The 15,821-nt window shown below is 35.9% G+C and overlaps 1 protein-coding gene across 10 annotated transcripts; it reads right to left on the bottom strand.

The window, feature by feature from the left end:
- On the bottom strand, positions 1–14,438 carry ATRAD17 (RADIATION SENSITIVE 17). 10 transcript variants are annotated; one of them, XR_016099502.1, is made up of 14 exons: positions 14,225–14,418; positions 13,719–13,986; positions 12,943–13,006; positions 11,236–11,321; positions 9,371–9,439; positions 7,120–7,176; positions 5,965–6,067; positions 4,694–5,004; positions 4,233–4,584; positions 3,362–3,487; positions 1,106–1,322; positions 969–1,029; positions 626–864; positions 1–512 (listed from the first exon to the last, which is right to left on the bottom strand). XR_016099502.1 is itself a non-coding variant. In XM_088946139.1 (13 exons), the coding sequence occupies exons 2-13, from the start codon at positions 13,911–13,913 to the stop codon at positions 267–269; spliced, it is 1,887 nt and encodes a 628-aa protein (XP_088802265.1). In that variant the 5' UTR covers positions 13,914–13,986; positions 14,237–14,438; the 3' UTR covers positions 1–266. The 10 variants fall into 10 exon arrangements, 8 of the variants coding, with proteins under 8 accessions (XP_088802265.1, XP_088802264.1, XP_088802266.1 ...); XR_016099503.1 differs by having other exon boundaries at positions 11,236–11,337; positions 14,225–14,365; XM_088946139.1 differs by lacking the exon at positions 626–864 and having other exon boundaries at positions 14,237–14,438.
- Positions 14,439–15,821: the final 1,383 nt, after the last annotated feature.

Below are 15,821 nucleotides of genomic sequence, written 5' to 3'. Positions count from 1 at the left end.
TTTTACAAAGATAAAAATAAACTGATCACCCTTTTAAAGAGGCGAGCCTCTTGTTAAAGGCTTTTTTCCAACTTTTTTTTATAACTAGCTTTGGCAAATTTGATAGACCTGTTCTCAAACATTTTACAGATAGCAAAATAACTGAAATTCAGATTATAGCTTAGAGAACAGGACGTTGCGAAATTATGACAGTAATTACAATTTAATTACACAGAGAGCCACCTCCAGACTCCCTTGTTTCTCAACCCATTTCCAAATACCACGTCTTACCATTCTTCTATTTCATCGTTGTCATCTTCTCCCATAGCCTCGGTGTCCAGATCATCCGAACTTTCCCGATCAGAACCGTCAATTTCCATCTTGCTGCTCATAAAAAATTCCTGTGTAACTTGACCCTCTGATGCTTTCAGACCAACCCACTTTAGCGCAGGTGTTAACTCAGTAGCCGTTGCAGACATGGTGTAAGAGTTCAAGCTACTGCAAGCTTCAAACCTATTTCGTGCAATCTCGGTCTGCAATTGCAAATTCTCAATTATCAAAACAAACAAAAATGTAAAGTATCAGAGACCTATGTGTTCATTGGATTACATGATTTGTTTAGTTGTTCAGGATTGCAGATACTTACCCAACCAAATGAATAGCGTGCTGCCTGCCAATAGGCAAACATGCGCATTCTTGATGCTACTACCGTACGTATGGCTGAACTATGCATCAAACTCGACTATTCAACGAGTGGGGACCCTCTTGGATCAAAGTCAATCACATCTGCCCAGCCCACTTATCCCAATGACTAGTCCCAAATCAAATGGGTATAACATGATTCATATTTATACAATTTGGTTGCCCTTCCAAAAGGGAAAATAACTGAGACGGAAGAAGGGAGGGCGAGCCAGTATTACAAACAAACTAATGAGTTATAATTGATTCAACAAAGCAAAGGAAAATTCCATGAGTGATATTTCACCCACCTTGTTGCGTTTTGATGATTGTTCAACCTGCCAAAGCTTTGGGCTTCGAATAGAGTGCCACCTGCTGATCACAAGTACTAATGATTATGAACCAGCCATCGTTCACATAATACAAAAATGAACGCATAAAAGCATACCTGGAAGGTGAGGGATGCGAATTTCCAAATAGCACACCACGTACAGCAACCGATGCAGCAGCTAATTGTGCAATGTTTTCCAACTCATATTTGCTAGTTATCACTTGAGGCGAAGTAGCCCCAGGCAGATGAGTAGAAAGAAGGCAGTCTGCATCACTTAAATAAGAAGCCACAGCCCATGCATCTTCTACTGCTTCATCACTGATAAAATCCAGAACTGCAGAAAAAGAAAGGTCGAAAAGATTATAGGAAACTGCAGAAAAATCCAACGAAATGGCAACAGTGCTGACTAACTTCCCTTTCCTGCATCTTGATAGATAACGGATTCCAATTATCTAACTCAGTTGCCAAGTTCAAGCATTATTTATTAGTGAACAAAGAAAGAAACCCAATATACTATACAATGATAAGGTTCAAGCTTTAGCATGAAAAGAAAATGGAAGACCATTACAACATCTAGGATCTTTTGCAAAATCACAAAGGCCCTAACAGGCCTATTCACAGTTATTGGGTTGTTTTAATCCTCCCTGTCCAGTTGCATTAAGGCCCCGTTCACTTTTTGGTAAGTTACTTACCCGGGTAAATGCAGTTACCTGGGTAAGAGTTTTTCATGGGAAACACTTTTATCTGGTAAGTGCATTTACCCATGTTCTTTTATTTCACATGTAAACAAGGCAATGACCATTTTAGCCATAAAAATTCATTATTAAAAAGGACAGTTTTGTCCCATTCAAGTGTTGGCAACTTTCCCCCTAGGTGGGAAAGTTACTTACCCACCTAGGAGGAGATGGGTATCACTTACCCGCAGGAAAATAAACTTTCCCTGGTCCCCACATAAATCTGAAAAAAGAACATGGGATTATTGGTCAATGGGAACCAAAATTCCATTAACCAACTTTCCCCCCTCTCGGAATCCGAAAAAAGAATGCCCCCTAAGAGGTCACATGGGCTAATTAAGTGACCATCAAAAGTGAGGGGTATATTCAAATCAAGAATTATAACAACAGGAAACTTACAGATTATAATAGGATAGGATTAGAAAATGGTGGAAAAAAAAAGGGTAGGATTAGTAATTGGATACAACTTTGCAAATGGACAGCACCAGTGTGTCATAGGATACATTTCTAGGTCAATTTGAGATTTGAACTGAAATGGCACAAAACAGGAAGATACTGTGCAAACTAGTTGTTTTCTGGAAGCCTGTGTAAGCTGGCACCCCATATAAACTAACTGTCAAGTGTCCATGTCAACATTAGAGATGTACCAAGTTCAGATGAAAGAGAAGGAAAAAAATGGCATAAAGATTAACTTGTTGATCATAAGATGCATGTGTGGGTGAGGGAGGATAGATTTTGAGAGGGAAAGAAAACATGTCCACTATTCTGCACAAACAAAGGATAGATTTTGAGAGAAAAACAGGGTTTTCTAACTTTTTTGTTCTATATGGACCACAGAAGTTGCAAATTGCAATTCTGCAAGCACAAAGCTCTGGAGTTATGATTATGTTTGGTACTGAGTGTTTCAAGCCTCAACAAAGGTACTTAAATTTAGCAATGAAAATTGGGAAAGTGTTTTGGCACATAGCTTCCTTAAGTGCCAAAAGCACAGTTTTTATGGCAGACATTCCCCTGATAGGAAAAATTTCCCTTGGGAAATCACAAGCTTCCTTAAGTGCCAAAATCACAGTTTTTATGGCAAGGCATGCCCATAATAGACAACATTGCCATTGGGAATTCACAAGTTATGATACTCAGATAGCTGTACAAGGGTGATGTATCATGTAAAAAAGGCCATAACTCAAATATTGGTCCCAGGAACCTGGGTTCTTGGGAGGAGTGGACTGGATACAGAACTAACCTTTGGCATTTTTTTCCCGCATAAAGTGGGTACTTTCAGACTAGAACCTGCATTCTTATGCTTGTCAGACTGAGATTTTACCACTACACTAAACAATGACCTCTGATGCTGTATCATGTAGGATACTTTAATTTAGTGTAAATCCCAATATCCCATATTGAAAACCTTGTCAGCTATGTCCTTGCCATGTCTAGGTAACATAGAACACAGGAAAACAATGATTATTTGCTCTTAGACAGAGACATTTTTTTCTGACAGTCCATGATGAAGAGACTAAGCATGACATATATTGAACAAGTGTTCCTTATAACAAAACTAAAGAGTACATGGTATCATCCCTTGCAAACAGTGATGAACACATTGTTACAGGAAAATACACATACAGTAAAAGATGATCACCATTTTCATGTAAGAAATCAGCTATTAGCCTTGCTTTTCCATGTGCTTGAGAAAGGACCTTCTCTGGAGCATCCATTTTCCATGGTAGCCTCATTAATTTCTCCTTTAGAAGAAAGTGATCTTGTCCTACAATATGACAACATAAAATAAAAGAATTACTGCAAGAAAACAATTAGAAGATGGTTCAACAAGGGACAACTCTCTGATCAATAACATACTCTGGGACCACATGACATGCTATATGCCCCAAACTCAAATAATCAGGACCCATCGATCAATGGGTCCTATCATTGAGATTAACTGACAAGATCAGCTTCAGATATAATTCTAAATGTGTGTTTTTATTGCAAATATTTGAACAATGGAGATAAATCAGATGGTTTAAACCAATCTAATCCTCCTCATTTTATAATTAGTCCCTTCCACAAGTCCTGATTTTCTGAATATCTAACAAGTGGGAACTGGGAAGTTATGACAGCCCTTGACCACAAAATATGTGTCAAACGGCCCCAATTGAATAGGTTGTGAGGAACTCGGACACCATACCAGAATTTTAGAGTGAAAATTAGTTAATAATTAACTTCCTCTGACAGGATTAAATAAAATGCCATGTGGGTGGCTGGCTGAATGGGTTGTTTGACAATAGGATTTCGTTGTATGCATGTGCAACCCCATTTCTTTCTTTTGTGTGTGCATGTTTGTGTGTGGCATGTGGCATAGGAGACTCCTTAAATGAAACCAATGTAATGGTTACCCAGGCCCCTAAACAAGCTCCAGATGCATGGCCAAATCCATCATCAATGAATATCAAATTGTGTATTATAGAAAATTAAAACCTTCCAACATACAAACAACTTTCATTACTACATACCAAAGCCAGTGCCCTCTACAGCTTCTCTCTTATTGTGAAGAAACTTTCCCAAGGCATGAAATAGAGAAAGTGTCTCATCTCTGCCACATAGTAAAGAAAATCCATCATCCAATGGACCAAACTCCAACTTTTCCTTTGAATGACTGGTAGACAGAGTGGATAAAGGAAAAGAATGCATCAGGCCTGGTCTTAGGCAGAAGTACTGTAAGGATGTAATTGCATGTCTGATGTCACCTCCACTGGATCTTGCTATCTGATCTATCTGCTCAACAGTCACATTGCACTGCTCTTCCTTGCATATTCGTGAAAGAATCTTCTTGATTGAATTTACGGTAACAGGGTTAAAGGTTACCTGAAAGAAGTTCCACATGAACAAGTTGAAAATGATAGTAATAGCCAAAGCTTTATAGTTTCCAAAGTTGAGCTCATAATTCCAGTCAAGTTGGTGCAAGAGTCACCACCTTAGAAGCCCCAGCACTCTCCAGAGATGACTGGAGTTCCTCCCAATCGAGTGTTGTATTGTCACCAGATTCGACTTTAGCATACTCACTGATCAATATAACAGTTGGAATCTGAGTTGATCGAGCAAGAACAAACAAGCAGTTGCAAAGTCTCTTGTAAGCAACTCTTCCATTCGTCAGGGGCAGATCATCAATTAAGAGTATAACTGGTTTTTCTGATCCACCCGTTAAGGATAGTGGCAGCAATGGATACTTTCTTACTCTCTCAACAAAAGATTCAAATTCATCCAACTTTGACATGTACTGGACCCCTAATAATGTACAAGTATAGTTAAAAGCAACGAGGTAAGCACTAAGAAATAAAAAACACCACCATGTACAACTTTAATGCCACAAGAACAAACAATACCAATGATGGTACCAAAAAGGTATGATACCTAAATCTATATTTGGCTAAAATTCTGCTTAAAAGAACAACACTATTTTGAGAATGAGTTCAGAGCTAAAAAACAATTGTTTTGGGAGCCAAATTTTTTAGCTTCAAAGAGTCAATTCTTAGAATGAGTTTCGAGGCAAGAAGAAAATTAGTTCCAACAAGTTTCACAAATTCAAACTTAAAAGTGATAACCAATCAACATGCAATGGTATCATCCAATTGGTAACCAATCAACTGATATTCATCAAATTCGCGTGGGTTTCTAATTGGTTAAAGTTTTTCAAGTACCAGTTCCCCTGTCTATATGACATAATTAAGAGAAAGGAAAAGCTCGTGAAATTCATCTTCAGGAATGAAAAATAGATGAAAATTTTGGTCAAACATATATGGTATGGCAAAAACATAGGTCGAAAAAGGATATATTTAATATGCATTTGAAATATATATGTAGGATGAAATATTTTGCATCTTTTTGCATGTATCAACTATTTGAAATAAATAATAAATAAAACATAGATCACATTCCTTTGGGACATGGCCTAGTAACTTGACATGTGGACATACAGAGGGTTGAGCCCATTATTTGACATAACACATGCAAGAGTTTACATCCAAGAAGTTTTAAGCTAATAATCCCCATCATCTTATATAACAAGTTGTCTTTGAATAACCATAAATATCATGGAAATTGTCTTCATAACCATATAGATGTCCTGGGTAAGTGGGTATGATCGCTGAATCATCCCATTTGCATGAATCACTTGACAGAAGTTGTAGACGATTCCTAGACGAATTGCCAATCCCTTTATTAGTAAAAATGATTCATTTGAAATACCTGAATTGACATTATGCATGTATTCTTGCCAAAGAGTAGGTGTAGGGGTATTCCATTCACATAATCTTGCTCCAAGATGAGCTGCAATTGCATGGATAGTTGCCTGCAAGATAGATTATGGCACCCTCATGGATAAAAGCCTATAGTGCTGAGAGAAGATTTTAACCTGACACAAAAGCATAAATATGCACATAGTGTGATGACATGACATTTCAAGGGATAACTGGGATGAAGTTCCAAATATGTACCTCAACATAGAGAAGAAACCATTATTCCGCCCCCCCCCCCAAAAAAAAAAAAAGAAAAAGAAAAACAAGAAATTATGAATCAGAGTGTGTTAAATTCAGAAAACTGAGGCTAGAATAAATACATTGGGAGACAAGCTTTTATAGAAGCATACTAATAGGTGATAAGGAGATTCAAACTACAATAGCAAAATTTAAGTGGATGGGTATAGCATAACTAATAAAGTACTGTTGAGGGGAGATATGAATAACACAGACATGTAGAGAAAGAAATAGCTCCACCAAGTTAACAAAGATGGGTATAGGCAGGACATAACCTAAACATGAGTGTGAGATTACTCAACCATGCCAGTAAGAAGTAATTCTAACTTATGATCAATCATCCAATGTATTGGAGATACTAGCCGCATACTTTTGGTTACGCATGTGCTGAACAATTTAAAAGATTCCAAGATACAGTAATTTAGAGGGTTGAGAAATAATAGTGATCAGAAATATGTATGTATGTATGTATGTATTGATCATCCAATGTATGTATTCCGAAAACAAGGCTGCTTCTATTAAGAAGTTGGTTCAACAGATAAAAGTAAGATAGAAACAAGCCCAAGTCTTCTTGGAGTAGCTTTTAGGCCTAGTAAGGATGAAAATGTTCATCCTCCCACTGGGCATAATACAAGAACATAATATTAGATAAGATGTCAATATTTCATAAGGATTGAATATGAGACTTGAATAAGCTTCCCTGAAACAACCTTCAAGGAGGACCTTGACTTGATAAGATGCCAGATAGCACTCAGTTATTATTTCAAGTGAAGAAATGAGTGACTACCATGTGCAAAAGAGAAGCAACTTCTGATAATAACAATTGAGAAGGCTAAAATGATTAGCCTTTAAAGTAGGGAAAACATACAGATTTTCCTATTCCAGCTTGTCCAGTAATCAAAAGAACACAGTTACACACTTTGTCCTGTAAAAAGAAAGATTCTATAAGAATTTTGGCTACAGATAGTTGATAAAGAGAGAGAATATTCAAGAAGCAATTATAAAGGGTTATAATTGGAACATGTGTACCCAAAATTTTGGCTGAGGTGGCAAAACATCATTAAACATAAACAACTAATTGCAATTCTAACATCATCTAAGCCTTTTCCTAACTATATGGGGTCGGCTACATGAATCCTGTTTTTCTATTACATTCTACTCAGTGACACATGCATTGTTAAACTGTGAGCCTTAAATCACTTCTCAGTTCTCACTACTTCAACCTTTACCCCTTTTGGCCTGCCCAATCTCTTCTAGCCCCTCCAACTTGTAACAGATCACTTATTTTCACATGTATAATTTACAAGAAAATTAAAATTTCAAATAGTATATGGAACATCATTGAAGTTAGCAATGCCAGGGAAAATTTTCTTTCCCACCACCACAAACATTAATGACTGTTGAAGCATGAACAAGGCATGACATTGATGCATGTGGGGTGAAGCATGACTTTTCCTCTTCCTTTTTGGCTGTAAGCTTTTTTGAGGATATTTGAATACTTGCGGATTGTACAGAATCTCATTATACAGACCCTTTTATTTTTGTTACACTTTTCAATACAAATATACTTTACCTTTTCAAAACAGCGCATGACATTGAAAACTGACTATTAGGACTCAAGATTAATTATTTAATTAGAAAAGGATGCCGAGACAAAGTACAAAACAGAGACAAATCATTGGGCCACACATCTGCAAGACATTGTATTTTAATTGTTCATAAAATTCAAATCAGATTAACTAAATTGTTTCTTTAGTTTTATTCACTTCAATTTTAACCCCTCTGGTACAACATGAGAATGCCTGTATATTGCTCCTTCTATGTAGGTTTATGCATGTTAGGCCTAAACAAACTAACAATATTTCATTACCAAGCTTCTAGTATGCTTTAGGAGTCTAAACCTTTAAAACATAGATGCTTTGTCCTACACATTTTATGAGAAGTCAAATCTTGAGCTTATAACAATATTAGCATGTCAAAAGTTGTTTGAACTTTTGACCAACACGTTGACTTCATATAGACTCACTTCACCATCCATGATTGGGCAACTAAAGGTGGAAGAACATTGCCATTTCACAGTTCAAGCCTACTATAACTAAACCAGTTAACAATGTTCCAAAGGCTGCATTTGGTTGCAGTACAATTTTATTTGAACTAGTACAAATGCATGGGAGTGCAAATGAAAAGAATGCAAATTCTGGTTTAATTTTGTTTTGGGTTTTAATTATTCTGCTTCAGGTCTTATTTTACTTCATTTGTACTGCAATCAAACAAAATAAGGTAAATTTTGGAATAAAAATAAATCATAATTTACACCAAAATCATTTGTACTACCATGGTTTTGCATCAGTGCAAATAAATCTGCATTGCAACCAAACACAGCCAAAGGAACAAATCTACAACTTCACAAGATATTTAACAACTGCTCAGTAGGTCTTAACCAACATTATCATTTTCTTTGCAAGTGATCTACAAAGAAGAAAAACCACAAAGTGAAAATGTCAAATCTTCATCTCAAAATGGAAAATTTCAAATAAGTAGGCCCCGCAAAGTATGAAAACCTTATTTTTTGAGAAAAGGTAAAGTATATTGTATTGTATTAGTGTCAAAACCTTTTCACATTCTGTAAGCTATAAAATGTAGCTTTCAAAATTGAGGAATATTTGAGGTATCAAAATGTCTTGATTTCAAGGCTTGACAATAAAAATGTTAACTACAGACATATTTGAGTGCTTTTGAGTCATCCCAACTTCTAAAAATGAAGAAATTGGTAATTACTAAGGTCAGCAAACAACCCCACATTTGTTTTGTAGATTGAAAGTAATTTCTCTTTATCTTCACTCTTAACAAATAAAAATCTGGGCTTACTTGGCAGCAAAAATTGGGGGAAATGCAAAAAAAAATCATGAAAGTAATTAGAATAGTTCTTATTTAATATCAGTTTAAAAGAAAAATCATTACCATGCTTAGAAATTTTGTATCACAAATCTTTTTTCTGGTATGCTAGTTAAGAAAATAAATACATATCAAAAGAAAATTGTATATATATATATATATATATATATATATATATATATATATCCTAACAATTACATGGTTGATGAATTGTTAGTTTTTACCCCTGGCATTCTCCTTATAGTAGTATAGTATCTCAACCGCTCCTCCAGCCACATTTTTACTACTTCAACCTGCACATAGGCACAGGAAAATCAACATAAAATTCACATTCTGCATGGTGCATAGTAAAATAAGAAAATAAATGGAAAATAACTTTCAAGTTTATTAATAACGAAAAGAGAAAAAAGGCCAAAAAAGAACATCAAATGGCATAAAGCTGTAACTACATGGAAAGTCTGAAAACAGGCACATCCAATGTTTCACTTGCAAATATGAAATTAAGTATAAAGATGTACAAAGGTTCTAAGGCCCACAAGATAATCATTATTGTATACCACCCTCTGCACCCAAAACAGTATGCAATTAGATAAAAGTTCCTCCAACTAAGGCCACTAAACTCTGTTAGAGCCAAAAGCCCAACCTGCTAGAAAAACAACTCAGATCTACACAAAGGTGCACACAAAGGTGCACAAAGGACCTTTAGCTCCTATTGAAAATCTGATCTCTTTCCTTCCAAATACTCCAGCATGAATAGGAGAGAGACACAAAAATCCCCCAAGCCAGAAGCTCCCTGACAAAATAGAAAAGATGAGTGCATTTTGAAAAACATATTTAAACATGGATCATCAATTAGGAACCTGAACACATTTATCTATTTAAAACCACCTTACTCCACCAACACTCCAACAAAATTAGAAGAAAAAAATAAAATTCCAATCATCACATAAGACCCATCTCATCAACCACCTAACCTCAGAATCTCATTTGACACATCCCACGCATTACAGTTCCAAAAAAAAAACAAAAAACTAAAATTCACTAAGATGTTCCTGTACATCTCTGGATAAACAGTTTCCAATAACCTTATTCAATAAGTCATGCAGTTTATCCAAGATTTATTAGTTCATCTTATAAAGATGCTCCTCATCTCATCATTATCCCATAGTTTTTTTCAAAAATATATGACAAATATATTTTTATTTTTCTTGAAAAGTAGGATTATGTACATATGTACCCGTGTATTTGTACATACTACAAAAATGATGTGAATACACCTGAAAAACATTTAGAAAATTAATAAACAATATTGGTGAATGCCTCTGTATCATTCTGTTTCTTCTCACTATATTTTATAATAAAAAAAAAATAAGAAAGTATGGCATTTTTCTGAATAGGTTTTGGTATATATGGGGCATTCCTTCCAGAGTATTAAAATTGTGACTTTGTGAGGAATTAAAATATTCTTGCCTTGTATTCGGCATCAACGAAGAGGAGCCATTTGATAACAGCTTAAGTGGCTGAACTGAACTGCTCATTGCTTTGTCTTTTAGTGCACAATTCATTAAGGAGGTTGTTGAAAGAAAATTGGTTTTTATCATTTTTAATGGGTGTGGGGTTTTTTGTATATGCTACAATGTATTTTTGTATAACATTTTGTAAATCCCCTCTTTGAGAGTGCCTCACCCTCTTTTACAGATCTAATACAATATACTTTTTGATACCTTTCAAAAAGAATTAAGGAGGTTGTTGGCTCCTTAATAGATTAAAATGAATTTGGGATTATTATTATTATTATTATACCTTCAAATATTTTATTATTAAATTATTTTATCCACCAAAATACAAAGCAATAAGTCATTTGGTTCAGCCATTATCAAAGAGCACATATGCATGGCCTACCAGACTAATATATTGGCCGGGGATCACTAGACAAATGATTTGGAAAAAACCTGAAGGTTCTAATAGATATACCTACTAACATAGAGCTACTTTTGCTCATTAGAGCATAGATAACAGTTCATCTATTTAAGAAAAAAAAATTAAGAGGAAAAAAACTAACAAAGCATAATAGCCATAACATATTAACCTTTTTTCTGTGAACAGAAAGCTCTGACAAGGATAGAGGTCTATATTTGTCCACCCATAGCTTGTTTGTGTTTCTATTTTCAGCACCTGGTTCATTTTTTAACTCAAAAAGATTAAGGATAAATGTCAATTATTCATAAAATTAAGAATCAAATGAGAAGCTACATCTTTCCATTTTTCCAAGTAAGAGAATGCAAGAGAGAAAGGGAACAACAAGAACTTGTAATATTTAAAATTGAGGGGAAAATGATAAAGATAAAAAACACAGTATGAAAGCACTGAAAATTAATAAAACTCTACAACAAAAAATCCACACAAACTTGCAATAAAGGAAGGAAATCATTTTAGATGGAATAAAATTTCAAATAGAAAGGGCAAATGCAGCACTGAAAGTCTCTTGAGAAGACTGGTTGGCATGCAAACTGTGTATCATTTTCTTCCATTTAAGATAGGCAACCCATGTAAGTAATGAGGGGTAAATTAAAACAAAACAAAAATAAAATAGAATTTAACATGCACCCAGTGATTTAAAAGGCCTGCCTCAGGCGCACCTAGTCGCACAGGCGAGGCGCATTTCAGGGTATACACCTCGCATAGGTCCTAGGCACAGCCCTTTCAAAAGGAGCACGCTTGGTGCGCCTAGGCGTGTGCCTGATGCACCTTGCGGCTCAGCCTGGGCGTGCGCCTTTTGAAAATTTGACGCTTTTTTGCTTTTTTGAACATAGCGGTTGGGCGTGTGCCTGATGATTTTATAGTTTTAACTCCTTTTAACAAGATATTTTATTAGAATGAATGAATGAACAACATTACCAAATTGGGGGTTCTCGGATTTTTTGTGTGAGAACTAAGAATTTAAGACCTAGCATGAACTTGTTTGGGCTTGCCTCGAGGGGCGTGGCACAAAGGTGGCTCGTAGAATTAGGAATGTAATATGTTTTACATTACATTAGCTACTTGAAGTAATGCAATTGAGTGAAAAAGGAGATTAAAGCTTTTATATGTTTGATTTTATTTTTAAATTCTCATTTGAATATGCTTTACATCTTATGTTTATGTATTTTAGTTTTAGATAATAGGTTTTTAAAACATTTATTTTAAAATTTAAGTTTATATTTTTTATTAATATTATGTTTAATATTTGTTTGGCATTTTTTTTGAATTTTCTGACATTTTTTTGTATTTTTGCACCTTGCTTCAAAAAGGCACGCGCCTTGCCTTGTGCCTTGCGCCTCAAGCGCAAATTGGCCCATGCGCCTTTTTTGCGTCTTGCGCTTTTAAAACACTACATACACCTTTTTATTTGGTGCCAGTTTGTGACTTTGATGAAACAATAGTTAGCTTCTAGGATTTCAATATTCAACAAGAGAAAAAATGGAATTGATTAGACAAAATAAACTAAACAATTAGAATAGCTTTTGACATGCAAATGGCTTAAGGAGTATGACACCACAACATCATGATTCTAACTTAATATGAACAGGGTAGTAGACCTGTGATGGAATCTTTCAAGTGCTTAAACAAGAGAAACAAAAAAAAAGGATCAGTTTAACTGTTTAAGTACATGTTTATTTTCTAAGCTGATCTTTCCATATCTAAAGTGTAAGACCAAGCAAGGTGAGACATCAAGGAAAATGGCAGCAGAATTAGAGAAAAGCGGTCACAAAATTCAAATATAATGAAAAAAGTAGAAATATCAATATTGGCATACCACTGACAACAGTAAAGCCTTGAAGGCCTTCGTGAAAGTCATCATAAAGTGCATCAAAACTAACCTGAATCACAAATAATTACATATAAGCATCAATTTGAAGTTAAGAACACTAGCAAACTTACAATAAGACAGGATATATGAAAACCCGTTCAGGTTTGTAGACGAAAACTAAATATGGAAAAGCATATTTTTTTCAATTTAGAAAGTTATTATTCCAAGTGTCAAATTAGTCTAAGTTAGAATAAGAGGATGGCCTGCCACTGGAGAAAGGGGATACACAAGAGACACCAATCACCAAATCCTACCTTATGGATGTCTGTGGCACTGCGACCTATCCACATATTTCCGGATCTTTCGTTCTATTCACTTAGCAAAGGCGAGATGGGAAAGGGCTTCTATCCAAAAGAATCTAGGCTATTACCTTGTTATCCTGTCATTCTGGATGTTCTTTTTATCAACAACAATACATAAATACAGTGTTTGCACGATGAGGTTAATCTAAAAATATCATGGTATGAACATTTAAAAGTTACTTCGTTTTAGTAAATGCAGATTTAGCGCCATTACATTTTGAACAGACATATCCAGAACAAACGCTTTCTACAAACCAACCGTAGAACAAAATAAAGAACAAAAGAGTAGGGGGGGTTCCCTCAAATTTGTCATAGGCATATTGAATGTTGCTATTGTAACCGAATACTATTTATCGGTATTTCACGAAAATTAAATGCAGAGGAAACGAATTGATCGATAGATGTAGAAAACAAGCATACCTCTTCTCCTCCACGGGATTCGGTAAATAATCGAGAACCAGAACCTGAAAGTCGGGCCCTCTTAGAACTTCTGGAATTTCTATGAGAAACAGACTGCAATGATTTCGACTTTGAAGAGCACCACTTCGCGCTTCTTGAACGAGCTCCATCCTCATCGTCAGACGAAGAAACAATAACCACATGCCCTTTCCCCATCACCTCCACGAGCAAACCCTAATTATCCGATTCTAGCATGAACTAGCTCGCCGATAACGACCCCTATCATAATCTTAACACATGAATAAAGCAAGCCCTATTAGTCAATTATTTCCATCAAAACTGAGCAACACAGAAACAAACTCATCGAAACCCATGATCTGAAGAAAAAAAAAAGTGTCATCTGTAGCCAGAGAACAAAAACACGAACTAAGGATAATGAGTTCTGAATTTATGACAACGATAAAAATAAAACGGAAATTTGAATAATTTGATCATTATTGACTATATCGAAAATGTGAAAGATTGACCTGCATCCCCACCGATTTTAAAGTTCTGTAGTTCGGGAGAATGTAAGGTTGCAGCAGCAGCGTCGTAGTCTTGTAGAAGTTACAGAAGAGTTGAAGAGAGCGACCAGACCGACCACTTCGAGTTGGAGACTTGGAGTCGAAGGGTTAAATTTTTAACGTAGATGCATTTTTAATCAATCTCTACCGGGAGATTCAGGTAGCGTAGCTGAGAAGGCAAAATAGAAAATGTTCCCGGATGAGCCATACAGATCTGATCGATGGTTGTGGAGCCCTGAGGGTGTGGGGCCAATTCTGATCTCTAAAACCTTACTTGAGGGAGGTCATTATAGACATATCAAAACCGACTGAGACCGAAATTTTATACCATCTGGGTTTGGATTTCCGATCCTTGCGCTGGGCTCACCGGCTCAAGCTTAGAATTCAGACATTTTATGGGCCCAATTATATATATTCCTACATAATATATAATGTATATATATGTAAAAATTTGTATATATATATATATTTATATACATATTTGCATAAATGCATATATGCATGTATAATTTTGGAGTGGGTTCATTGGCCAACCCAATACCTGTTTAGATTTGACCCCAACCCGAATGCATCAGAGGGCCTTAAGCCCAAATTTTAAGGTTGACCCAACCCAACCCGCCTAACTTGCACCCCTATCAAAAAGTAACCTATGTGATAGTTTTATCAACATAATGAGTGACTTGGGCTTTTTGCACCATTAGGCCCATCAATGTTTTCAGAAGAATATATTACACCACTACAAGCAAGTGAAGTCTGGTCCTTTTTTTTATTGGCTACATGGGACTATGTAATGGGAATTCAGATGGGCTCTGAGAGAGTGCTCTTCACACCAACCTCATAGCATGTCCTAACTACACATTGGAAACATTTCTCATACTTATATTTTAGTATTTATCATTCATGGGGAGATGTTCCCAACACATGGTGGGATGTGGCTATGAGGTAGGTGTGAAGAGCACTCTGTGATAAGTATATGCCATCACACATAACAAGTAGCCCATCCCCCACCCTAGTGGCAGTGGGATTTGATCCCATATCTCTACTATAACATATCATCTGTTGGTTGCACAAAAACCTATTCACGGGCCGGGTCAAGCCAAGCTTTGTCTTTGTATCAACTGAATATATTCAGGCCCAAGCCTAAGCCCAGGCCGACCAGTGGGCCTAGGTCTTGAGCCCAACCTCATATAAAGCCTGAAGTCTGGGCTTGGCCAAAAAATTGGAAACAGGTTTTTTTTTTTACTTTTTATTAAACAAAAAGTATTTTATTTATATTAAAAGCCCTCAAAACCCATAAGTAATAAAAGACCTCACTAATACTTGAAAAAAAATATGTTTTTACTATTTAATATATATTATCAAGTTGGGCTCCTTTTTTTTGAAAAAGCCCGAGCCCGCAAACCTAAAATATGTCCAAGCCCGATATAGAGTGGGCCAGCCTTGCGGGCTACTTGGCCCATGAACAAGTCTACTTGTACACAACTACGTGAGTGTGGTCAGCATAATATAAGGTTGGGCCTGGTGTTTTAGGCCCGAACTCAAGCCCACAAACCTAAAGCAT

This window comes from Nelumbo lutea, chromosome 5, assembly GCF_056320005.1.
Source record: "Nelumbo lutea isolate HS-2025 chromosome 5, American lotus-T2T, whole genome shotgun sequence".
In the NCBI taxonomy this organism is placed as follows: Eukaryota; Viridiplantae; Streptophyta; class Magnoliopsida; order Proteales; family Nelumbonaceae; genus Nelumbo; species Nelumbo lutea.
Note: the sequence above shows the minus strand (reverse complement) of the source record. Positions and strands in the feature narration are given on the sequence as shown.